The sequence below is a fragment of the Juglans microcarpa x Juglans regia genome, chromosome 4S (assembly GCF_004785595.1).
Source record: "Juglans microcarpa x Juglans regia isolate MS1-56 chromosome 4S, Jm3101_v1.0, whole genome shotgun sequence".
NCBI lineage: Eukaryota > Viridiplantae > Streptophyta > Magnoliopsida > Fagales > Juglandaceae > Juglans > Juglans microcarpa x Juglans regia.
The window spans coordinates 2,731,400-2,757,735 of record NC_054601.1 but is presented as its reverse complement, the minus strand read 5'-3'; the positions used below and the strand labels follow the sequence as shown (position 1 = coordinate 2,757,735).

At 35.4% G+C, this 26,336-nt stretch overlaps 4 protein-coding genes and 1 pseudogene across 5 annotated transcripts; 3 read left to right on the top strand and 2 right to left on the bottom strand.

Annotated features, from left to right (window-relative positions):
• Window positions 1-1,802: 1,802 nt before the first annotated feature.
• Window positions 1,803-5,916, top strand: LOC121263274 (RNA polymerase sigma factor sigC). The gene is given in 8 exon segments (XM_041166074.1): window positions 1,803-1,984; window positions 1,987-2,028; window positions 2,852-3,015; window positions 3,257-3,823; window positions 3,909-4,139; window positions 4,292-4,432; window positions 4,531-4,731; window positions 5,466-5,916. Coding segments are annotated over 8 exon segments (1,677 nt in total). The 5' UTR covers window positions 1,803-1,935; the 3' UTR covers window positions 5,748-5,916.
• A 744-nt stretch (window positions 5,917-6,660) lies between these two features.
• On the bottom strand, window positions 6,661-9,068 carry LOC121263808 (glutamyl-tRNA(Gln) amidotransferase subunit C, chloroplastic/mitochondrial). The gene is made up of 5 exons (XM_041166887.1): window positions 8,752-9,068; window positions 8,586-8,626; window positions 7,555-7,610; window positions 7,014-7,065; window positions 6,661-6,926 (listed from the first exon to the last, which is right to left on the bottom strand). Exons 1-5 carry the CDS (start codon window positions 9,058-9,060, stop codon window positions 6,851-6,853), a joined length of 534 nt encoding a protein of 177 aa, XP_041022821.1. The 5' UTR covers window positions 9,061-9,068; the 3' UTR covers window positions 6,661-6,850.
• An 849-nt stretch (window positions 9,069-9,917) lies between these two features.
• LOC121262565 (serine/threonine-protein kinase Aurora-1-like) lies at window positions 9,918-13,292 on the top strand. The gene is given in 11 exon segments (XM_041165087.1): window positions 9,918-9,968; window positions 10,317-10,367; window positions 10,369-10,434; window positions 11,225-11,371; window positions 11,469-11,564; window positions 11,765-11,860; window positions 11,952-12,033; window positions 12,036-12,047; window positions 12,279-12,396; window positions 12,800-12,872; window positions 12,959-13,292. Coding segments are annotated over 11 exon segments (879 nt in total). The 5' UTR covers window positions 9,918-9,932; the 3' UTR covers window positions 13,061-13,292.
• A 179-nt stretch (window positions 13,293-13,471) lies between these two features.
• Window positions 13,472-19,936, bottom strand: LOC121262563 (annotated as a pseudogene). Its single transcript, XR_005940126.1, has 14 exons — window positions 19,698-19,936; window positions 19,335-19,381; window positions 19,186-19,225; window positions 18,727-18,789; window positions 18,504-18,641; window positions 16,837-16,995; window positions 16,686-16,739; window positions 15,880-15,948; window positions 15,644-15,773; window positions 15,231-15,496; window positions 14,405-14,453; window positions 14,122-14,276; window positions 13,698-13,944; window positions 13,472-13,651 (listed from the first exon to the last, which is right to left on the bottom strand). The product of XR_005940126.1 is annotated as an ATP-dependent 6-phosphofructokinase 3-like (transcript).
• Window positions 19,937-23,121: 3,185 nt separating this feature from the next.
• LOC121262566 (early nodulin-93-like) lies at window positions 23,122-26,304 on the top strand. The gene is made up of 4 exons (XM_041165088.1): window positions 23,122-23,432; window positions 24,701-24,762; window positions 25,572-25,647; window positions 25,972-26,304. Exons 1-4 carry the CDS (start codon window positions 23,321-23,323, stop codon window positions 26,067-26,069), a joined length of 348 nt encoding a protein of 115 aa, XP_041021022.1. The 5' UTR covers window positions 23,122-23,320; the 3' UTR covers window positions 26,070-26,304.
• Window positions 26,305-26,336: the final 32 nt, after the last annotated feature.

The window sequence follows — 26,336 nt, the reverse complement described above, 5'->3', positions numbered from 1 at the left end:
TTATAAAGTTTAATGTTTTCCGGTATAACCCTTTAAATTAATAAATGCGTTTTTTTATAAACATAGAGTCTTTTGTATCCTGGTATGAAATGAAAAGTTATTTTAAATTGAACGGTAATTCCTATTTCTTTTCTTAAAATTATTTTCTAAAAATCCCACCACAAAGACCGCGTTGCGAGTCCATAACTTCTTTTTTTATGCACAGGCAAATGAACCACGTCCTGTTTATGCCTGGCCTCTTGATCCCAATCAGCTTGCCTTTGAATTTCCATCTACTTCAAATATATATAATATATGCATGCATGGATCTCCAGAACCATCACTCATTCACTCTCCATTTTGCACCTGGCTTTGCAAAATTTATATATTAATGTTCATCCCCTTAAGAAGACATGAGGACGATCGCTCTAATTTAACTTTTTAGTTTCTTTTTGGTTAGAAAAATTGTACCTTCAATAAATAACTTTATGCCAAAAAATCTCAAAAATAATTTTTATCTTCAAGGTTTTATTTTATGACAAATAAAAATCAAAATAATGTTCACCAAATTAAAAATAACCTCTCGAAAGAAAATTATTTATTTTCAATGGCTCCTACAACCCTTTCAAATTCCAATAAAAACATCTTTAAAACATTTTCTCAATTAAACATATTTTTAATAGTCCCGACAATTTCACAAAATCATGTAAAAATCAATTTTCAAGTTTTTTTTTCAAAAATCTTAATTGCTGTTTTAAAATTAATTTCTTGAAATTTCATCTACAAACTCTGATTTTTACTTTATTAGTTTTTATGTTCCTTTGAAATTTTTAATTGAGACATAATATTTGCAATTTTAGGATGTATAAATTTTACACACTTCTTTTTTAAAAAATGTGTAAATCTAAAACTCATATAAAAAATAATTTTTTAATAATAAGTTCTAAATTTCTTTTTCAAAAAAATGTGTGAAACTTATCCATCCTAAAATTATATCTAACAATAGACCTCTTAATTTACTACTTTATTGGACTAGTCATGTAATGTTGACATATAGATCTCATGTCTTGTTAGTCGGTTGGCTCAAATGTTTTTCCTCTTTTAATATAAGAGAAATGATAATTGTAGTCGTAATTATGCAAGCAGGACACAATCATTTTAAAAAAATAAATAAATACAGGATTCGTATAAAAGAATTAATTTTTTAATAATAGATTTCACTATTTTTCAAAGCGACTGTACAACGTTTGTGCACTTTACGATTGTATGTAACATTAATCTATTTTAATTTCTTTTTAATTTTTTAATTTTATTTTTATAAATCTAATTAAATTCTTCTATTCATAATTTATATACCACATATTTAATAAAAAAGTAAAAAAAAAAAAATCACGTATAATACGTGATGCAAGAATGATAAGTTGAATTTTTACTTAATCAATTAGCGGCGCCCAACAAAAAATCTTCAGATATTTTGATCTAGAGAAAGTCTACTTTGCCTCCCTAATTTGACACTTCTATTTGACCCCTAGTCAAAATTTATTTTTTTATTTTATTTTTTTTTTACTTAGTGGTTAAGGAAGTGATTTTAAGTATATTGGTGTATTTCTTTTATTTTTTAAATATATTTAAATATGTTAAAAAAATGTGAAAAGAAAAAAAAAAAAAAAAAAAAAAAAGTTACGCTGGGTGGTATGCCCAGCGGTCAAAATGGGGCGGCATAGTAGCCGCCCCTTTTGATCTATTGTGGGCCATGGGAAAGTAGGAGGAATGTTTGGGCTCTTTCTTCAACCATATATATAAATTGATTTTCAACTTGTAGTTGTAGATGAAGAACCGGTGGTCGAGAGTGACACCACCAACGCATCCACATTTTGTTGCACCCCTGTAGCATGATGAACTCCATCCAGAATTAATGGACCAAGTTTCTCCGCCATTTTTGTTCCGAGAAACACAATGGGTTTCGGTTTCAGGCTAAATCTGAAGTGGGGTTTTCCGATTCAGTCTCATTCCCCTCCAATTCACCTTTCAGGATTTCTTCTTCTTACGGTGAGTCTATTGGATCTAAAGCTCATTTCGTAATTGTTCTCCCAAAAGGGTGAAAAAATGAGCTAGAAAAACGCTTTTTTTTTTGTCTAGCTTCCATCTCTGTCGTAATTAGTTTTTGAATGACACACACCCACATAAACACACTTCACATGGAGATTGTTTAGTTGTCTCTTCAAATTCGAAAGCATTGAATATTGTTGCTTAAATTTAGTTATATATTCGTCACCCTCTTATCTTGAAATCCATGTCTGAGCCCAACAAAGTACCAATAGCAGACTTATGCGCAGAGGTGGAACTTGCTAGGCGATCACTTAACTAGTTTTGATAGGGGTTGAATTTTAGAGTTTGCTCCAGGAAATGGATATTGGACTTGGTTTCTTACAGGAACTGCGGTAAAATCTCATGGGCTTTCGAATTTTCCGAAGTATGCTCTCAGCTCGCTACAGAACTCTAGGAGGATTTTAGACATCAAGCAACAGGGGAGATTGGGTTTCTTCATTCTAAAATATATTATTGTTCTCTTTTCCTGTTTTATTTGAGTACAAAAGAAGGGGAAAAAAGGTTCACTCATTTCCCACCACTTTTTGCTTGAAGTAGAAAGTGGGCTCTTTGAGAAGTTTAGCTCACCCACTTCCATCAATATCTTTCTCTTTTTGATATTTACACATGGGAAGTATTTTCCCTCCTTAATCTTTTTCACTAGAGTTCTAGACACAATTTTCTTCATTCCGAACACACTGCTCATGGGTTTGGATTATGCATTTGCATTTTATTGTAAAAGTTTTGTGATACATTTCTTATTCTTGATTGGGAAATAATACAGTTAGAGGCAAGGAGGCTTCTTTCAACTCAACAAGGCAGTCTTTAGTGTCGGTGATTTCAGATGAGAGTGATAAATTTTCTAAAGATCCTCAGCAAGCATCCACTTCTTCTCTTGCAGTTCCACAATTCAAGGAGAATAATTTCTCAGAATTGGAAGACATGAAGGTTTGTCATTGTATCATGTTCTCATGGGCAAGCTGCATGGAATGATATCTCAAACGTATTTGTGGTGAATATAGAATATTTAACAAGTTGATGAAAAAGAAGTATGCATATAAACATACAAACCTACATACAAGCATAACTATGTCCGTGCAGACAAACATACATACACAATGTAGACACATCATTAACATACCTTGTTTTTTTCCCTATTAGAAATCTTATTTTAGGTCTCATCTTTCAGGAAAACATTAGGAAGAGGACATTCAGCAGTCTACATGACATAATTGATGACACCAAGGTGCCTGTTAAAGAGAACAAATTTACTTCCTCCACAAGCTTACAAGCATGCAAGGCAACGCATTTTAATTCTTTAATGGAAAATCTTCACATTTTAGAGGAAACTTTTGTTGATTCAGACGTGATGAGGTTGGAAAAGGATATTCTGCTGCAATTAGGAAGGCTTGGAGCTATAAACTTATTTTATACCTGTCTATCAAGGAGCCTTGAAATCTCAAATTTTTTGGATTTGGTGGACATACCTTCTCAGCATATTGGAGACCACAAGATGAGAAGTGTCAAAGATGATCACATAGGTAAAAAAGTTGTTCGCTCAGGGAAAATGAAAGAACGAAAATCAAGAACAAGAACATTGGAAAATGCTAGTGAAATTTCTCCTCTGTCATTGCCCTCAAAAGTAAATCAGAAACATTTCGGGAAGCCTGTTTCATCTATAAAAAGAGGATCCAGGTCTAGAATAAGAAGGCTTAAGATTGCTAGAAATGAAGCCGAGATGTCAAGGGGGGTTAAGGTAGCATTCATCTTCTTGGACACAATGTAAATTTTCTGTTCATGCTTCAAACAGATGCCTAACATCTAATTCCTCATTATTGCAGGTGGTTGCAAACTTGGAGAGAATCAGGATAACTTTGGAAGAGGAAACTGGGCGAGTAGCTAGCTTGAGTTGTTGGGCAGAGGCAGCTGGACTTGATGAAAAGGTGTTGCAGCAGCACTTGCATTTTGGTTGGTGCTGTAGGGATGAGCTTATAAGGAGTACTCGCTCCTTAGTTCTATATCTTGCAAGAAATTACAGAGGTCTGGGAATAGCTTTGGAAGACTTGCTTCAGGTTTGCTAGACATGCCTTTTCTTTTATCCTGGATCACTATTTTTCTTTCATAATTTCTAAAAAACTTTTCATATTGATAATTGGTGTATATGGTGCTTGAGAACAAATACTTTTAAGTGCGTGGAGTTAAAGATTTTTATGCTATCTTATAGGCTGGAAACTTGGGAGTCCTCCAAGGTGCTGAACGGTTTGACCATACCAGGGGCTACCGATTTTCAACCTATGTTCAGTACTGGATTAGGAAATCAATGTCAAGAATGGTAGCACAGCATGCCAGGGGAATTCAAATTCCAGTATGTTTTGTCTTTGCGATATTGGTTGGATGTAGAAATATCATCTTTGTGATATTTTGGCTTGGTACAAACGTTTTCCTTTCTGTTTTCCTTTACAGTATACGTTGAGCAGCGCAATAAATCTAATAGTAAAAGCTCGAAAAGACCTTAACAGAACCCACGGGAAATACCCAGGTGATGATGATATTTCGAAGTACACAGGTCTTTCTTTGGCCAAAATCAGATCGGCTGGAAAATGTTTAAGAGTTGTTGGTTCAATTGATCAGAAGATAGGGGATCACAACAATCTACAATACAGGGTATGACTAGAATCTATACTCTCTATTTTGCATATGCAGATTCATCTTATCCATATTGTCATCTTATCCATACTGTCAAGTAAAAGTCTTGTTTGTAAATTAGTATTTTTGTAACACACTTTGTTTTGAGCTTTGGTCACTAATTACTTACGAGGTTGGACAACTTCCGCGTTGTGCAAAAAATCAGATGTTGGAAATTTGCTGGAACCCTTGGGAACAGAAAGATCACATTAAGGCTCCCATACCTTCAAAAACTAACAGACTAGTGTGATGATCCAGTTGTATATTTGACACATCTTCTAACAGGACTACAACTCTGACTAATTAACAATAACGAACAGACTCCCTTCAAATAGTGACAAACCTCTAGGATGAGCATTGCGAATAGATGCATGAGAATTACCTTGAGGCTTGTGAACCGACTTGGCCTGACTCACATCCACGGTCTCTCACTCAAATTACTTGCTAGACAAGCTTTCATTAGGCCTTCTTTTTGTTATAATTCCATTTGGTGTGTAATGATTCTTAGGATGGGTCATCATGGTTGTAGCCAAGGATTCAATCCTTGGCAATGCATGAAAAACATCCTTCTTGTCATGTATGCAGGCCGGCTCGTCACTCCATATGTGCACTGTTCTCTGGTGTCTTTCTCTGTTGTATATTGGACTCTACTCACTGGCACATTCCCTAATTCACAATTATATCAAATTAAAATTGTTTTGGCTATCTTGCAGGAAGTTATGCCTGACATGTCAATAAGAAGTCCTGAAGAAACTGTCACGAGGCAGCACATGAGGAAAGAAATTCACGATCTTTTAAAAAGCTTGGATTCAAGAGAGAGGCAAGTTTTGTTCCTAAGGTATGGACTCGAGGACTACCAGCCCAAGTCACTTCAGGAGACAGGGAGGCTTCTCCACGTCTCCAAGGAGTGGATACGTAAGATCGAAAGGAAAGCTCTTGCTCGCCTAAGAAATGAAGAAATTCGTAGAAGTTTAAGCCATTATTTGGAAAACTAGTTTCAGCTTGACTTGCGAAGCTCCAATGTCGTTTGCTTTTGATTGCATGGGGCAGATTTAGGTCCACTTAAATTGAGAGATGAGATGAGATGAGATGAGATAGTTTATGAATAGTAATGAGATTTGTGAGTCGAAATTTGTAAATAATAGTGAGATAAGTTGACATGAATCTCAATCCAAACCGACTCTTAGTTTAGTTTTGACTTTCTTGGTCTGAATGAATTGTCATAAAAACCAGACAGAGATGTAGTCCTAAGGAGATCTGAAAGGACGCAAAAAACGAGCTGCCCTGGGGATTTCCGAAGTCCCAACCACGATCGGGTCTTGATGATTACATTTTTTCTTTTTTGCCATTATTCCATTCCTTTTTCTTTTCTTTTCTTTTTGTATTTTTAGAAGGAAATAAAAATTATATTTACAAGCTTTTTATTGACCCATCGAGTACACAACTTATGTGAAGGTTTTCCACATCAATTAACTAAAAAGAAAAAGTAGGATTAGAGGCAAAATTGGCCTTTGGATTTTCATGTGTTTGCAAAAACATTCATTTGAATTCATAGAAGAGTTGAGATAGTTTGTGAATAGTAGAATAAAATATTTTTAGAATATTATTTTTTACTATTATTATTGTTCTGAGATTTGGAAAAATTGAATTATTTATTATATTTTATATAGAAATTTGATAAAATTGTAATGATATGATGAGATAAGTTGAAATGAGTTTCCAATCCAAACCTGTTTACAATTTTAGCATTTTGACCCTAAAGTTCATTCAGCGTGCATGGTGGTCATGGACACGGGTGAAAGTGAATTTTTCTGGCTGGACTTGTTTCATGTAAATTCTTGCAGTACCTACTCATCAATTGCCATTTAGTTCCTTTGATGTAGAATTACAGCAGGAGCAGATAATATATACGTCTGAAAGGACAACTTCGTATGATTTATGGAGTCCGAGGCCAAAATGGCACACATTAGAACCAAAAATAGAATGGGCTCACTTTCAAAAATACAAAACTATTAAGAGAGAAATGACATGAGTGCTTTCCGTCGGCTGCATAACTTGCGAATTACAATATAGAAGAAACAGGTTGCCTAAAAAAATGTTACTCCTTGTTCAGGACTTTGGGAACTTTGATATATTGTTCCTCAAAGCTTGGAACAGCCGCAATCATGGCCTCCCTGTTGAGGGACAAAATGAATAATTTAATGTATCTCAAATTTGCCAGCCAAATCCTGAACTGCAGGGTAGAGAAGAAATCATCTCACCTATTCTCAAATGTTTCAGGGACATCATCACGCAAGTTGCTGCCTTCGGTATCTGTAGATAGAGTGAATAAATTAAAAGCACATTGCACCTCACCCACTCGCCCCACCCCTTAAGATTTTGGACAAAATTTGACAGCAAAATATATTATTATGTGATCAAGATGTATGAGCAGTATTCACCATAAAAGAGCAGGATTTGAGATTTTTCTGAGAGAGTAAAGAGGAAAGTCATTGACTACTGCAGCTGTCATCATGGTACAACATATTGATCTTCTTCACCATGTTACATGTGTAATCTAATGAAACTGAGTTGACACTAGGATAGATGGTTGTTTTCTATTGGGTGAAAAAGCACATTGAGGAGAAATGGCAGTGGAGTCAAGGGTATTTTTTTGGTGATAACAGATCCAGCTACGGACTCCTAATGTCTATCCTACAAATATAAACCTTAAAGATGTGCCAGACCATTATCTCATTGTGAATGCAACCACTGCCTAGTTTTGCTATAAAGAGATATGAGACTTGAGTGGTTTTCACGGACCTGCTCTGACGGCGGGCTCAACACTATGAAGATCAACATCTTGAAGTTGTCCAAACCTGCCAGGTCCAACTATTAATTATCATAATGATAGTGATGAGGTAATTCAAAACAACATTAAAACTAGGAGAAATAAATTAAAATATCACTAATAATCTGAACTATTTTGTGATGTAGGATGTAGTGAGTCACAACCCAACATCTTCATATAAGCATGGCTTTCAATGTATACAATAGGCCAAAATCTTGATGATAAAATGCTATTGAAGTGAGGATACTTTCAATTTGAACTTAACATTCCTTTCTAAACCAGCATATGGATGAAAAGGGCCAGCCTAAACAACTACATTTCTAATTCTGCTTAAGAAAGCACCAGAATCCTCAAGAGAGTAAGGTGCTTAACCCTTCCAGATATTGAGGTCACCTTCATCGAATTATATGCATCTTATTTGCATTCCTATAGTGTCATCACCAAATTGTATGCACGGATGACCGAATGTGATGATGTATACATTAAATAATAAAATCTACCTCTTGCCATCGGATTAAACTTTTGGGACAAGTGGTTATTACACATGGTATTAAAGTAGAAGTCATGACTTTCGAACCCTAACTCTACACTCTACCTCATTTAATTAAATATTTCATGTGTTGGGCTCAAGAGAGCCTGGCCCACAAGTGAGGAAATATAAATTAAATAATAAAATCTATCTCTTCCCGTTAGCTTAAGCTTTTGAGACAAGTGGTGATTTCACACGCACATGGATATATTATTTCCACTGTTTCCATTCATAACTGAATATACAGCTCATCCTTCAAAGTTTGATGATATTAGATAGAAAACTAACTCTCTTTTTTTCCATAAGTGAGGGAGAAAGCTAATCAAAAATTAACAACAAGATTCAAAAACTAAAGAATGTCTAATTTCTGCGAAATAAATTGAAGAAAGAGACATCTGCAGAATTTCTAGTTTAAAACCTGTCTAGTAAGAGAAAGCGAAAGAGAAAGAGAAAGAGAGCGCGACGCAAGCATACCAATCTATGACTTGTCGGATCTTTGGTGCAAACTCTTCAACCTGCAATAAAGAACGAACGGGCGAACAAAAGAGAAGAAAAATAAATTACTTTGAAAGCATAGAATATAAATAAAACTTAAACGTGTGGCAACGACCCAGCCAAATGGATGTTAAATTGTGTACACCTCATTCAGGGTGAGAGAGATTCGAGCAGTCTCAGCCAAACGAGGCACATCCGGAGGTTCAAGAGAGGATCGAATTGAGGCTGTGGAGCAGCTTCGGATTCCATTGTTGTTTCTGCATGTGATAAGAACTGATTTGGAGAAGCAGAGGCCGAAGCTGTTGCTGCTGATTTTGCGGCTGAAGTTGAAGACCTGGGTCTTCTGTATAGAAGCCGAAGCTGTTGCTGCTACTTCTCTCCCCATAAGCAAGGCTCTGCAGCTCCCCATTCCCATTCTCATTCCCAATCTCAAATTCTCAAATCTCAATCCCATCCTTTTTTTTTCTGCGATTGTATTTTGTAATTCCTGATCACTTTCCCCATACGCCGTCGCTTTATTTCCATAAAACGACTTGTAGTTTTCAGTCTTCTCATTTTGTCCTCACAATACACAGTCACAACGTTCGGGCTTTCATCCAAGCAAAGTGTATAACACATTTTTATCTTGCTTATGTTTTTTATATTATACTATATAAAAGATGACACCTTTTTTTTCTATCATTCACCTTTATTTATAGTTATATAAATAAAGCATATGTTAGATATTATTGTGAATGAAAATAGAGTAATTATATTCGTCATCTTAGTTCTCATCATCTCATAATGATGTATTAAATGATTATAAATTATTTATTATATTTCATTTGTAAAGTTATTATCTAATATCACATCATAAGATGACGAGAAGATAACAAGAAATTAAATTATGAATAGATTTTTTCATAAAAATATCACCTCCTGCGTAATCCCAAATTAGCTGCTAATTAACTACCAACAAAACTCATAATGCATGACAAAATGCTACGAGAAAACACAGATCTTAATCCATCGGTCAGAATGCATCATCATCATCACCATCATCATCGTCTCAATCCAAACAGAACTTGAAGTCAGACGCTCCTACTCCGCACGAAACGGAACACAGCAAAATGCCAATTTCTTTTTTCAAAAAAGAACTTGAGCGGGACTGGCCACGTGGCGTTCCCTACGAACTCGACCGTTGTAATGTGCTTATTCAAGCATCCCATCCCCCCCTGAGCCCCTCCTCCCTCTCCTTGTTCGCCATCGTCCTCTCCGTCGATCTCTCTCTCTCTCTCTCTCTCTCTCTCTCTCTCTCTCTGACTCTCTGGGTAGTCTGTCCCTCCCATGGCGATCGCTGCAGAGACCCAAACACAAGATAAGGTACATTGATTATAAAATGCTTCAAGTTATGCCTTCGGTTTTTCTTGATTTCTCAGATCTGAAATATTAGGGATTCTTTCTATCTTTTTTTTCCCCTCATCTTGAGCTTCTCTTCGTTTGGGGGCCGGTTCCAATCAATCAATAAAATTGGAGCACGCCGGTTTTTAGACTATTCGGGTTTAGGTTTGCAGACTCGAGGTTCTGGGATGTTGGTCTTAAACTGCTAGTTTGCAGGAGCTTCATTACATATGGTCTGCTGTGTTTCTGCTATAATATATGCTATTTCTCTGCACTATTTTCCCAATTTGCGTTTTCTAGCGAACTTAGTTCTTACATTTCTTTGCATAGGCTTCTTCAGATGTTTCCGGAGTGGAGAAAAGAAGATGGACGCTTAATGACTTTTGACATCGGAAAACCTCTCGGACGTGGAAAGTTTGGTCATGTCTATTTGGCAAGAGAAAAGCGAGTTAGTTTTCACGTGCTCTGACCCTTCTTCAGTTTTTCCAACTACTTCTTCAATAATCATGCGTTAAGTACGAGATCCATTGCCTCTGAAATTTTGGATATTTTCAAGTTGATATTGGGTTTTGGTTCTATCTAGTCAGAACACACTTAAAGTTCTTGAGTCCTTTCGTGGTGTTGCCTATGAATTACGAAATTCAGAGAATTGAAGTGCATATGACCTTTTATTGAGTTTTTAGGCTTCCCTAAGTGATTCCAGCGGTTAGTCTCACCTGAATTTACAAAGTGTCCAGCAAAACTCAGAACTAGCTGCACTTTTTATCTTATGCAACGAGCCGGGATATGGAAGATATGTTTGATCATAGTAAGGTTTATATATTTTCTAGTGTAATATCTACATCATCCTTAATTGTATGAATGCTTAAACATTTTATCGACAAAAAAAAAAAAAAAAAAAAAATTAGTACAAAACACTCCAACTTTTCAGCTGGACCTCAGCTGCTGAAACATCTAAAAGCGACTTAAAACCAAAGCAGCCAACTGATCCCAACAAAATATACTTTGACAGGTGAGACTAACCAGCTCATAATCCAACCATTTAGAGAGGATAGATTCTAATAACCCCTTATGGCAACAAATATCCATGTTCTCAGCAGATTTCTTAAATCTTCCTCTTGCAACAACCCGAGCTTTAACTTCCCAAGAGATTATAATCCACAGAATTGGAAACATCGTCCTTTTGTTCTTGGTTTAGATTATGAAACCTAAGGGGTCTCATGTAATTTCTTGAACAGAGCAATCATATCGTAGCACTGAAAGTCCTCTTTAAGAGCCAGCTGCAACAGTCTCAGGTTGAGCATCAGCTTCGCCGAGAAGTTGAAATACAAAGTCATCTGAGACATCCCAATATTTTACGGCTCTATGGATACTTCTATGATCAGGTAAATAGTGATCTTTTGCTACTGAGTCATATATGAAGGCATGAAGTGGGGAATTATGCGTGATTAACCATCTATTATTTCGATGTGATTACGGCAGAAAAGAGTTTACTTGATATTAGAATATGCAGCCAAAGGTGAACTTTACAAGGAACTACAGAAGTGCAAATACTTCAGTGAAAGACGTGCTGCCACTGTAAGTTCTATACTTCTATATATTCCAGGCTCTTAATTTACATCTTCTGTTCCCTTCCTCCCCCACGCCCCTCCTCCTTTCCAAATTAATACATTTCATACCTTAAGAAAGTATTGGGCGGGGGACTTCATGCTTTTCAGCTCATGTTTCTATGCAAAACTGATCACAAGTTTTATGTGTGCATATGGCCCACGGGACAGTATGTTGCATCATTAGCCCGTGCCCTCATATATTGCCATGGAAAGCATGTGATACACAGAGATATTAAGCCTGAGAACCTTTTAATTGGGGCAGAGGTAATGACCAATATCTATCTGTTTCTTGATCCTTTGACTTACAGGGGATGTGCCTTGTATTTATGATGTCATTGTGGGTTCTCTTTGTCAGGGTGAACTTAAAATTGCAGATTTTGGGTGGTCAGTGCATACATTCAATCGTAGGCGAACCATGTGTGGTACGCTGGATTACCTCCCCCTGAGATGGGTATGCATTAATGGATAAGAATGCTCCTATGGAGTTGCTTCATTGATTTCCAATTTCCATTCCATCATATGTTGGGTTTCATCTCTTTGAATTAGTTGTGGGTCAACTGGATTTTTTTGGTCAAAATTTTAATTTTTTATGTCACAGAAAATACGTGTTGAGAATTACTTGACATAACTAAATGACATGGAACTTATTTATTTTTTATGCCTCTTGGCGATTCCTTAACAGTGGAGAGTGTAGAGCATGACGCAAGTGTGGATATTTGGAGCCTTGGTGTCCTTTGCTATGAGTTCCTCTATGGGGTCCCTCCTTTTGAGGCTAAGGAACACTCGGATACATATAGAAGGTAAGCATGGCCTGCAGAATGAATTGACATGATCAGCATTAGTATCTGTTAGATGTTCCACCACCCTACTTTTTAAAATGCTTTATGCATGGAATGATTAAACTTTTATAAAGAATCGTTCACAGGACCTCGTCATAAAGAATAGTTTATTTTTCTATATATAAAAATCAAAAAGAATTGTTGATTTTTTTCCTAAGAGATTCGTTTCTCTTGTAATGCTAATTTTTTTTAGTGGGATTTTCCCCACTTCCAAAGATGCAAGGTTCTCGTAAGTGATCAACATTTAGTGCAGGCACAAAAAACTTTATGAACTGTACTTAGCATTTAATTTAAAGCATATGTATTCTTAGCAAAAGAAAAAAGGTATATCATATATATGATTAGATTTTCATACTGCTCACAGGATTGTGCAAGTAGATCTCAAGTTCCCTCCTAAACCATTTGTCTCTTCTGCCGCTAAGGACCTCATCAGTCAGGTTCCACCTTATTGCTTGCACTTTTTTTACGTTGGAGACAATATTCTTAAAAAAACAACGATCATTTTATAGTTTCATTTTAACAGATGCTCGTCAAGGATTCTTCTCAGCGCCTGCTGCTACACAAGCTTCTTGAACATCCATGGATTGTTCAGAACGCTGAGCCTTCTGGTGTATATAGGTTTTAAGTTCCTTGTCCAAGATGTTGGTATTGACATTGTAGCAGATTCTTTGGAGTTGCAGAACTTGTGATTCAGCCTTCGTCATTGTTGACTAACACTTCATAATATGAATTTGTTTAGCATATATGGTTCTTCGAAGATTATTTTATTTGAATCCCCCCCATGCCCAGTTCAATGCAGTTGTCTCTCAGCTCTTTAGGCAAAAATATAATAAAGAAAATCGAAATTTTCAAGTTTATTTGTCGACTGAATTTGTTTGTTTTTCTAGTTTTTGCTGTTTTCCTGTATATAATGAAATTATGGACTGGTCAAATCTGAAGCTAAATTTCCAGCACAGATCAGTCTGATTCAATTCTTCAGCAGAATACGTTTCTCATGTATGCAAATGGTAAAAACAGGAAGCAAAAACAATACAGCTTGGCACTACAAAAATTTATTTTACAGAAAGCATAGGGGCTATACATTACAGGAAACACCAATTTCCGTCCACACACTTCAAGGAAGCAGATTGGAACATGTATAAACCATTTTGGATCTTCCCAAGCAAATTGAAATGAGATTTTTCTTATACAACAAGCACATAACCTCACAAACTCACGATTCACTCAAATTCAAATTCCTATTAGCATTAAACTAAAAGTAGAAGTAGCTCCAGGTTATAACAGATAGGAGTCCGGTCCGTTTATGACAAACTAGGAATGCTTTTAGTCAGTGACTTGGGACCCTTACAATTTATTCTACCCGTCCAACAATTGGGTTTGCGGCACTTCCTCTTCATTGACTTCAGTAACATCTTTTGGGTGCAGAAAGCTTGGCTGGTTGGTCGAAGCGAGGAGTCTTGCCCACATCCTGTCAGTAATCACAACCTTGTTTTGCTTCTCATTGACACGCTGCCCATAAACAATTAAGAAAAAATAAGTCCCTATAGTGAAAAAACGATTTCCTCTGATTCTCAGATTCAAAGTGTTAGTAACTGACTACACGAATTAGGGTCAAAATGAGTGTTGATTTTACCAAAAAAATGGCAGATATATAGAGTGATTATCTAAGAACACAGGATTCCATACTGTGAAAGGAATATAAGCATGTCTGCCATTGACAGGCCCAACAGTGAAGCCTGTATATCCAGCCATTGCTCCATGAACTGCACTTTGAGCAAGAAGAGTGCAGTAGACATTGTCAGAAGCATTGCCTGGAATTGCCCGGATCATGTATGTAGGATCTGCAAGATTAATTAGTTCAATTAGATACCCATTTGAAAGTAAAGCACACCCCACCCCCCCACCCCCCCCCCCCCCCCCCCCCCCCCCGGCGGGGGGGTGACGGGAGCCTAAACTTGTGGCCACTAACCTATATATTTAAGATTAATGACCATCTTACGCTGTCTTACAAAATGATCCTACAAGAAAAGAAACAGAAGATTGTTAATAGCGAAAAGAAATTTACATTTAACAGCCTATTATATAAAATGTCAACATGAGAATAAGTGAAACTGTTCTCAAATTGGAGGACAATAAAATGATGTCTCTTGTTGTGATCAGATGGTTGAACCAAAAGATCACCCTGCAGAAAGCCTAAATCAATTACTTGCTATGTCATATGATGAAAGAATACGATTCGGTAAAAGGTCAACCACCTCTTAAGCATTTCACTGTTACTAATTTTAAATGAATCTGGCACCATACTCTGCAGCAGCTCAGGTTAGCATACAAAGCAAAGTTTTATAGAACATTGCTTTAAATGGTACAGAAGATAAAGCATGGCTATGTATGAGGGATATAGAGAAACAATAATATGGATCTGCTGACACAGCAATTCTTCACAAGGCAGAATACAACACAGCATGATAAGACAATAACTATCCACTTTTAAATGTATCTTGGCTATTGTTTAATGTTTAAATAGTTTGTAGATGGTGAAATTTCTAGATGAAACGAGCAGAGGGTGTGGTGTGTGCTATTATTTCTTTTAATAAATCCATACTTGGAAATAAGCCAAAAAATTTCTTTCAATGATGACATAATAACTTAATCATGTACACCAAAATGTTAAATATTTTATACACAATCTAATGTAGACATAGATAAGATAAGACGTGTGTGTCAGCACAAAACACACTTGTATGAGAGAGAAACCATTTTTTTTTTTTAAATACTAGCCCTTTTACAAGAGATACCTTGATCCTCTGAGATATCCATAGCCCAACATCTTGGAGTAGCTTGTTCCCCGAAGCATCTTCCAAGTTCATGAATTGCAGGCTCTCTGAAAGAAGATCCTGTCCTGCTCCCTCTGCCATCACAATAACCATATGCCCATTTTCTTTAAGCCGTTTTTCGATATATTCAAAAAGACCATTCTTTCCTTCAAGATAGAAGGGAGACTCAGGAATCAAGCAACAGTCCACATCACAGCTGGCAAGAGTAGCATACTGAGCAATGAAACCTGCATCGGGGATCCTGTTAGATTGAAAAAGAACCGAAAAGATGGAAATGATAATTTTTACAAAGATAAAAGAGCTACATCAATTACATTAAGTTCACAAGTGTGGAGCTTTATAGCATACAAGAAGAGTAAACACACAGAGCTTACCACTGTAGCGTCCCATTAGTTTTACAACACCAATACCATTCTCAATACTTCCAGCTTCAACATGGGCTGCATTAATGGCACGTTGGGCTTCCTCAACCGCGGTATCAAAACCAAAGGACCTGTCAATAACCTGATTCAATGAAAGGTCCCATAAGTTATTTGACGAGTAAATACAGTAAAAAGGACAAGTAAAACTTAGATTCATTAAATACAGTTCATTGTTGTAAAAGAAGTACCGGTATGTCATTATCTATGGTTTTTGGAATTCCAGCCACTGCAACTTTGAGTCCACGGCGTCTAATTTCCTGCACAATTGGAAACTAAAATGCTTGAATAACTAAGACACCTGAAACAATGGTGGGCTAAGCATGGGTATAAGTCAAGTCAGGTCAGGTCAGGTCACCCACTCACAATAACATTAATGCACTCTATGCTGACCATTTTATTCGTGTATAAAAATGTTACCTGACCCATTTAGTAAGCTGGTCATACAGCTTAAATGCAAAATCAACCCACATCAACGTGGAGCAAACACATACAACCTCTCATCTTCATAATTGTTTCAGAGTTCGTAATATATTAACTAAATGGGCACACTATTTATGAAGCTCAAGAATAAGATTTTTTTTTTTTTTTAATCTTCAAAGATAAAATGCTCAAGAATAAGAAAATTAAGATAACCTTTTCCATCATAATTAAAGTTTTGAAAAACTCCTAAAGATATAATCAATTATGACTAATTTCTTGATATTCATCTTGTCCCTTACAGTTTCTAATTATAGCACAACAACCTGTCAGGAAAGGATGAGCGGGTCAGCTTGACTCGACACATATAAATGGGTCACAAGATTGCAAGCCAATCCCTTCAACAACCATGGCAGATTCATAGGTTGGGGTGAAGGGGAGGGAGTTGGCCACATCCCTCTAACTGAGGAGCCCCAGATATCAAAGTCATCCACAAATTGAGAACGGGGGGTGTTTCATTGTAAAATTGATTCGACCCAAGATCTCCCATTCCATCCAATTTAATAAATAAAATTACCTTGTAAATGACAGCTGCTCCTTTTTGAGTTCCATCTCCTCCAATTATATAAACCTGGACATGTAAAAGCAATAATAAACCATAGGAGTTTATTGATTGATATGAAAATCATGGTGTAAAATTAGTTGGAATAAAGCAACCCTTTCCACACCTGATTAATTCCACGATCCTGAATGCTGTCAACTATCTTCGAGGTATCATGGCCCCCTCGCGATGTCCCAAGGATGGTACCACCACGTTTATGGATATCATCGACAACCTTGGGTGTTAAAGTAATGGTATTTCGAGCATAGAAGCCCCTGTATCCTCCCTAAATACACAGCAAACAGAAGTTTTTGGTGAGACACTGAATCACCAAGTGAGTCTCAAACATGAAGGAGAACATTATGCCTTAAAATATCAGAACTTCATCCACAAGACTTGTATTACAAGGTTCAGCCACCTTCAAGATCTTAGCATCTGCCATGGCTTTGACATGGACACCGGGTACCACACACCTTGTAAGAGATAATACATGATGTAAACGATGCAACTTGTACTCAGGTATGATGTTACGCACAGGTATATGTCCTGGTGTCATACTTGTACACTTTCCATAAATTTTGTGTTTTCAATAATTTAAATGCAACAAACATCTTATACCCTGAACTTATATCAGGTCCTGCACAGGGGATGCAAAGACCCATGGCACAATGAGTTGATGATACTGAAAACCTATATCACCAAATTGTGTGGGTAAACCTAGATAATTTTTTTATCCTATATTTTTTTATCAGTACTTTTTGTTAATCCTATATAACCAATTTGTGCTGGTCCATGTAAAGAAAAAAATAAATAATAAAAAATGGGACCTATTCCAAGCTAGAATGTTTCTAATGAAGTTTCTTGGGATGACCCTGTCCTGCATCCGCATGGCATATTCTCGAAATTCAACAATATAAAAGCTATACAACACCCACAAGCATGGCACCTGTGCCCTAAAACAAATCACAATATAAGGATGTTACACGCACAAAAAAAAGAGTTACCGCACAAAAAAGAAATATCATACAACTTGGCCTACTTAAATTTGAGAGTAATGCATCAACATACTATAACCAAATGCGAAAGATATTTTTCTTTATAGGTAATAAAGAAGTTTTAAACAAATGTGAAAGATATTAGTATAAGAATCTCTTACAATTTTTTCCCCATCAATAAGTAATAGTAGTGTCTTCTAAGTTTCTTCAAGCTTTTAGCACATGCTACCAGTAGTTTTAAAAAACCAAAGCCAATATAATCAGCTCTCAATTATAGCAAAGATTAACTTTTGCTACATTCGAACATGATTAGAACCACAAATCCTTATGTTCTTGGGTGCGTCTGCTAGCATTATTGTCAAATGAGATAGATACATTCTATATATATTACATTTGGATAACAGTAGTATGCAACTTTTTTCTGTTTCACTGGTAAATTAGACATTCATCCAGTAGACTATGAACCTACGTCCTCACACTTGAATAACTTTATGGGAAGAGTAAGTGCAATTTGAGCTCTAGGAAGCTTATTGTCCTCTTTTTTTTTTGTTGATAATTTTAAGATATGAAAAACAATCATGTTCATTGAACTCACAATAGTTAAATCTAATCTTGTTATTACCATTTTCTCAAGCAGGAAGGGGGAAGGGTGAAGTGGCCTAGATTAACTTAGATTGACGTATGCAACTTCTATTATGAAAGCTAATAGCAACTTCTGAACACACATGCAAGGCAAAGAAAGAATCACAATAATAACTTATATTTTTCTCACACATCATTAGTTGGTACAATTACTCACATCGATCCCGAGGATTCTAGTAACACCGTACATGTGATAAAGACCACAAACAATTTCCCTGATCACGGTGTTGAGTCCAGGGCAAAGACCACCACATGTGACAATACACGCATGCACTTCTTCTGATTCAAAATAGACCTGAGCGGCATAAAATTCAATGTTACTTGCAGGGACATGACTTGAAATCACTACAACAGGATTCAGACATGATGAGAAGCAATACCTTTTGGCGAGGGCCTGCACGCCGAAAGTGTATCCCTCTTGGGCTAGTCTTGTGAACAACAATCTGTAAATGAGTAAAACCAGCAATTTTTAAGCAATCGTGTTACAAAGAAATAAAACGAACTAGCTTTTGAAAATTGTGTACACAGAGTAGTCACTGTCAACATCAATCGTGTGCCAGTCTCTCTAAAGCAAGTGGAAATGTAGGGAGTCATTTTGTTGAAGAGCACGCCTTTGATGATCAGGTTTGCCATCCAATTAAAGCCCAGAGTTTCACGGGCTCATGGAATACCAAGTTCTCAAACAGATAAATACAGTATTTTGCATTCACCCACCTAAACACCTAAATATAGGTATTTATATACATACACACACACATATATATGTATTTATTTAAATGCATACACACGCGCGTAAATAACATCTGTGAATGTAATCATGTTAAGAGAGCAGAATGAACCTTCTCAGGGACGGTGTCATCCAAATTAACAAAATACTGCCTGAAAAGTGAAAACAAAGAGAAAGCCGGGTAAAGATCCTCATATCACAAAAACAAAGACTCAACAAACTCAAAAGGGAAAAATCATCATAAAAGTTCTTTTAACTTACTTAACCACCGAGTAAGCAGGATTGAATTGCAACGGATTCGGATAAGTCTGCCATATAAATTATAACCCACCACCCATGAGAAGAAAATATAACTGATAAAAAAATATCTAAGGACTAAAAAAGTGATTTTTTTTTTTTTTTTTAAGTAATGGAACATGTAGGGGGCTATATTGAAACGGGGTTGGCCATTGCTAAATACTGAAAAATCTTCATAAGAGTATCGGGAAAACAATAGCAGGTTGGCTGATAAACAAACGATATTGATCCACCAATGCCGCTCAGTTCGTAGAACCAAATTTAAACTTGAATAAATGACTTCAAAAAATAAGAAGAAGAAGACTTCAGAGAAAGAGAGAGAGATACAGGAAGATCTGGGATGTAATCGGTGAGGTGAGGGACATCTTGGAGCACGTAACCAGCGTCTCCATTAACGATTTTCATCTGCAAATTCTCAGAGCTCCCCATCCCGTCAAGGAAACTTGTGAGATACTACAGAACGGGAACCAAACAACACGTCAAGGAAACTCAGAGAGTAATACAGAAAACAAACATCTGTGGGCGCGCTCGCAGTCGCTCTAGAGTTGAGAGGGGTACGATTGTAAAATCGGAGAAAACGTCGGTGTATTTGGCTAAATGGAGGCAGCGAGATCAGGACGCGGGTCGATTTGTGTCACTCGACTTTGACGGTCGTGATGCGTGGTTCTGACGGGATTATCTTGGATTCATTATTTTTATTTTTAATTGATGAAAAGTATATATTTTTCTTAAATTTAAAATTTTTCTAACTATAATCTCACGTTAGATTAGTTATTGAATTCATCAAAATAATAATATAATATTATTTTATTAATAATAATATTTTTAATTTATTTTTTTATATTTTACAATTATACTAATTATATATTAATTAATAATTTAATTTGATACTTAAATTATTATGTCTCAAAATTGAGAAATAATAATTTAAGTAAATAAAATAATTGTTATAGAGTGTAAATAATGAGTCTTCAAATTTAAAAATAAAAGAAAATGTATTGTAACTAAAAGCTTGACTTTTGAACATATAGTGAATCCAATACTAGAATTTTAAAGCTAAAATTATTAAATTTTAAAAATTGTACTCATTTGATGAGTCTAATACTAGTGCTCTTAGAGCACTCTCATTGGATTTGTTAAAGTTAAAGTACATTTTTCTATAAATATAAGATGAATTTAGCCTTCAGCTATTCTATTTACATAAGTTTTCACATTGGAATAGTCATTTTTTATTATATGACAATAAAATAATAAAAGATGAATTTGATTTTAGTTAATTCACATTAAATCTCTACATTGAATTATCTATTTATTCATAAGTAATTAATAATTTCAAAAATATTTTATTTTTTTAATTAAGAAATTATTTATTTTATCATATTTTACTTTTTATAATATTATATATTAATTAGTAATCATATTCTAATTAAATTACGAATTAAAAGTAAAAATTAGAGAGGCATTAATAGAGACCTCAAGAGATAGAAATAAATGATATAAAATAGATTTGATAAATAAACATTATCTTTTAAATTTGAAAATTACTTTAAAAGTTACTGTAGTTATATTTCAAATATTTAAAATATAGATATTCTAATGTGATATATTTTATAGTTCAATAGTTAAATTTTCATTAGATTTAGTTTTTAGCTAATTCAATGAAAGTGCTTAGTGAGCTTAGTGTGAGACATGTCGTAGCTGATAGTGACTGATATTCAATGTGTGAGAAAACAAGCGGCGGGGGGTAATACTGGCTACTGTTGTAATACAGTAAGTGGGACGTGGTTTCCGAGCTCCGATCCGATGGACGGCCTGCAAAAACGTGAACTCCACCCTAAATTTATTTACCATATTTATCTGTCTCCTAATTAAAATAAATGTTTAAAAAAACAACTCACTAGTGGACTATTTAAAATAAGATTTAATAATTAGATTTAATCATTATGCTTACATTAAAAAGAAAAGAAATGATAATAAAAATTTATAAAAAAAATTAATTCTTTACGCGTTGGTCATTTGATATATTAAAAATTAAAAATTAAATTAAAAAAATGAATCTTATGAAATATATATTTTTTAACAATATAAGTAACACTACTAACGAAAACTGTTTATTACATTTTGTAAAATATAAAAAAGACATTTATAAGTTTTTTAACCAGAAAGAAAAATTAAAAAAAAAACATTTATAAGTTGGAGGATATGTCATTCAAGTAGAATTTAAATGGGTCTACCAACGTGGTAGTGGTAGTTCAATTAGTACGAGTTGATATTTTATGATTTCGAGGTCATAAGTTTAAGTTAGGACATAAGTTGAAACTACTCGTAGTAGTAAAACTTGACCTTTGAATCATGTCATGAGATGGACTTTGAACCAGCTGGATACTTTGGGATGTTGTGGTGATAAGCTCATCTTTGGGGTAGTAGTTATGGCTCAAACCGAACATTCCACAATGAGAAATGGCTCTTATGGTCATATCCAGAGAGGATTGATACATTGGTCGCCCTCACCTCTCCTTTTATTTAAAAAAAAAAGAGAGAGATTTTTATCTTCTCTCTCTCCAGGGTATTCTTCTCCCAACTAAAACCTAAATATGTCATTTTCTGGCTATTCTTCTCCCAACTAAAAACTAAATATGTCATTTTCTAAGCCTAGAGGGGGTGGAGCTTTGGCTCCTCTCTCCCTCTTCCCATCTACTGCTTTCTAGTTTTTATTGTGTTTTTCAATCTTTTTTTTTTCAATTTTTATTATGTTTTTTGTCCATTGCAACAAGAAGCGCAAATCTACTACTTTTCGGCCCGCACGACTCAACTCGCGCATGAGATCTACTCGCCGTCGCACTAGGGAGTACTTGTTACCACCACATGCAACATTTTCGGGGCTACGGACCTCATATACTTCGTATCCAACTAACCTCCACTTTCTTAGAGTAGTGCGTGGTCTTCATGTGCCTTCACAATCCTTGGTATTTGTCTTTTGGCAATTCAACGCATTTCATATTTGCTATATTCGTATGTTTATGCTTTTCCTAACCAATGATGGAAAAAAAAAAGAGATAGTAGAAGTCTCCTGGAGCCAATTTAGCAAAATGTAGTACAACTCACTTCACTACGATTCTCAGTCATAGTGTTACAATCCATTTATCGAACTGTATCAAAACTGCTTCAAACAACTTTCCATTGTGAGAAATGGGTGTAAGTCAAGTTATTAACCCCATATTTATTTATTTTAATTTTTTTGTATTTGTATTTGCTGGTTTGGGAGGAATGTTGAGGCCTACCACTTTGCTGACTATTGTATCTTGTAATTGTTAAATGGATAGTACTACTAGAATCAATATTTATTAGAAGGAAGTGTACCGATGAGAGCAAATGTACTTTTTTATTTTATTTTATTTTTTATTTTAATAATTTTTTACACAATTTTAAATATTTTAAAAAAATAAAAAAAATCTATGCATTAATATTCAATTCCTTAATCATTAAGTACAAAAAATTAAAAATTAAAAATTTAATCAGTCACTTTTATCGGTTCAACTAGTATTTTTCTTGTTAAATATATCTAAAAACTAACTACACATAAAATTTGTATTACTTACTTAGAAAAAAAAGAATTTAACTTACCATTGTGACTATTTTTTATATAGAAGAATGTTATGCATCAATTATTATTTATTTTTATATTCTATATTTATAGTTTTTTATAAGATATAGGAATATTTTTTATATGATATAAGATGGTAAATAGTATGTGATGAGAATAATTTTTATTTTTATATGAGTTGGCTGTCAATAGGATCAAAAGCCGCCGGCCGACAAAACCACCGAATAAAGGCTCAATCCGGAGAGCACTTTAAAGGCGTTCGCTAATTACCGATCACTACCTCTCTTTCTCTCTCTCTCTCCGTGTAAACTCTGAGACTTCAGAACTTCCTGAGAACAACGGAATAATGGGAATCCCATCGGAAATGAGGGACATATGGGCGAAGAAAAGACAACGCTTCTTAATTGCTTCTCCTGTTGAAGACCAGAAGATCCTCAAAGCCAGACACTGCACAAATGGTTCTGCCCTTTTTATTTTGTTTCAATTGAAATTTTCTTTTCTTGTTATTAGTTTAGTAATTCTCTCTTTGGCTGCTGAGAACCGGAATTTCTATATTATTGGATGAGTTTTATGCTCTGTTATGCTGATGATCTGATTAATTGTTTAATTACCGATTGAAAGTGTCGATTTTTGTGGTAATAGTCTCCTTATTCTACTTTTTTCGTTCAAATGCATATGCTCGGTTTGCTTCCCGAGAGATGGTGGAAAAAGAAACGGAAATTAAGATCTAATCTCTGGAAACTCGGTATCAGCTTGTTTGGTTCTAGTCAGGCTTTGTTTTGGTCTCTATTCAAAGTAATCGAGATTATAAAGCTCTGAAATCCTAATGTCAGATGCGTTGAGTTGTCTTTATGACCTTTTTGGTTGCTTGGAAAAAAGCTTGCAACAGAAATTAAGGTCTTTTTTGTTACTTTGACATTTATCTTTTGGGACCAGAGAATCCAGAAAAAAGTATAATCGAAAATAGTTTGATACAATCGATGGATTAATTTAAAGCAAATATCTAAAATTGATGGGTTATTGATACCTTTTTCCTCAGTTTTTGTCAAGACCTCCCTTCTACTCAACCAAATTTCTACAGTAACTGCAAAACTTAAGAATGAAAACAATCACACACTCACGCTTCTGGTTTTTCGAGGAAACCAGCCTCCAGAGATCAAGAAGTGATTTATTTCAAGATTGCCCAATACAAGAATCTAATTGCCTTTTTATTACATTTCTCTTAGCTGACTAAAGACCAATCAGTTAAGCCCAAGCCAATATAACTGTCTACTTCAACTGCCCAATGTAATCGGCCAATGATAGTAAAGGAAACAAAAGGAAACACGTATACCATTAACCCTTTCTGACTATTGAGCCCATCTCTCAGTCAACAAGGTCGTTACAGTTTTCACAAAACCAGTTAAAGAGGTTCAATTCCCTGTCATTGGCTGGTGAATTCAGTCGGAAATGCCTCTGAGCCAGTGGCCTGCGTCCTTTTGTGTATCTGTTTGTTCCTGTAAGAAAAATTAAGCCAGCTGTTCTAAGTTTAGTTGGAGGCAATCTCGCTTTTCTTGGGTCCTAATCAATCAAAAATTTTGAAATCAGAAATTTCAAATTCTTTTTGTATTCCCTTCAGTTTTCATCAGCAACTATGTAGAGCCTTGGTATTTATGATCATTTATTGTTTTACATTTGAGGATTGGTACATGACTTGCATCTTTTGGCATATATGCATAATTTGCAGAAGGTGTTCGTGCTGGCTTCAAGGCAGCTTCCATTGCATGTGTTGTCAGCGCTGTGCCTACAGTATGCATCTGTGCTTTTACTCTTTTTGGGATTCATATTAGAAATATCATGCTTGCCTTTTTTTTTTTTTTTGGTTTCTATTTTGATGTCTAACTTCTTGTTAGAGGTCATAATTCTTTGAAAATGAGCTTATTTTGTTTTGATAACCGTGGGTGTTCGGGCCAGCTTGCGCGCACATGACTAATCCCATTGGGCCCTGAAGTTAACGACTAGGTAAACCTCCAGTAGTAAGGGGACTCGAACTGGTGACTATTGAGGAGCAAACTCAAGGCCGGACCAGCTGAGCTATCCCTCAGGATTATTTGAAAACGAGCTTATTTGCACACCTTTATCCGCAAAGATTTTTGCATGTGTTATATAATTACCACGAGATGTTTTGATTTTTTAATTGGCAAGAGCTACTTTTTAAATTTTATTAGCTTTCCTAGCATTGAGGCAGATAAAATTTATGTGGTGGGAACTAATTTAAGTTTGGGAAACTAATTGAAGAACATGACAAATCAACTGCAAATTAACTGTCCCCCTTTACTTTTCATGCAATTATAATATATCAAACTTTTTTTTCTTTTTTTGGTAAAAAAAAAAAAAGCAATAAGAGGGTTTTAATTTATTATGATAATGATAACAGTGAGAATGCTGATGACATCGATGGTAAAGACTGGTTGATTACAAAGATGTGCATATGCTGAGAAATTATAGTTGAAAGATGCCGTTGGTTCCTGTATACTTGACATATTCTACTCTTTACCATGCGTGCAGAGCATGGTTTTTCCCATTCTTTTCCTGATGTTTCTTGTTCACGCCCTTAGTTGGTTGCAGTTCGTGTGATTCCTTGGGCAAAGGCAAACCTCAATTATACTGCTCAGGCACTCATTATATCTGCTGGTATGCTCATGACAACAAATTTTCGAAGAACTTTATTGTGCAAAAGTAGTTTCTTTATAAGTAAATCTTTACAAAAGAAATTCTTGAAATGAGTATTGTTTGTTGACTTGTAACATCTCTCTCTCACTCACACGCAAGCAGAAGCACTTCCCCCTCCCCCACCACCTTCCCAAAAAAATCTCCCCTCTAGTTTTTCTCGGTTTATATATTTTGTTTTGCTAATGTACATGTAATTGAATGCCCGAACATATCTCCTCCCTTTCAAACTAGGAAGGTTCTGAAACATAATAGTCCTAACAGCATAACTTTATGATTGTTGAACAGCATCAATTGCAGCGTACTTCATCACTGCCGATAAAACAATATTAGAGTGTGCAAGAAGAAATTCCCAGCTTGAAGACTCCTTGAGACACCAGAGATGATGCAGTCCAACTCTCAAGTTTTAGTGATTCGTCCACAACCAAATGTTTTGTATTGATATATCATGCTGCAGTCAGGTAAGATGTGCATATCCTTTTTCGTTTTGGGTATCTCTCAATTTTCTCAGCTGGACGGTGGTTGTTTACTACTTTGAAATAGCTTTGTGTGACTCGTACTATCCGACTTCGATATGGAACTACTGACGATTTTTATTGAATTCCAAGAGTTGTTGTAAAATGGGACCCAACTTGGCATCGAGCACTGTACTT

Bases quoted from the DNA above. Each gene is read 5' to 3' on its own strand.
- LOC121263808 (XM_041166887.1), bottom strand. From the start codon at position 9,060: ATGGGATTGAGATTTGAGAATTTGAGATTGGGAATGAGAATGGGAATG. The intron at 8,627-8,751 runs GTGTACACAATT...TCTTTATTGCAG, and splicing joins TCTCTCTCACCCTGAATGAG to GTTGAAGAGTTTGCACCAAA. The intron at 7,611-8,585 runs GTATGCTTGCGT...TGGACCTGGCAG, and splicing joins ATCCGACAAGTCATAGATTG to GTTTGGACAACTTCAAGATG.
- LOC121262566 (XM_041165088.1), top strand. From the start codon at position 23,321: ATGGGAATCCCATCGGAAATGAGGGACATATGGGCGAAGAAAAGACAA. The intron at 23,433-24,700 runs GTTCTGCCCTTT...CATAATTTGCAG, and splicing joins AGCCAGACACTGCACAAATG to AAGGTGTTCGTGCTGGCTTC. The intron at 25,648-25,971 runs GTATGCTCATGA...ATTGTTGAACAG, and splicing joins GGCACTCATTATATCTGCTG to CATCAATTGCAGCGTACTTC.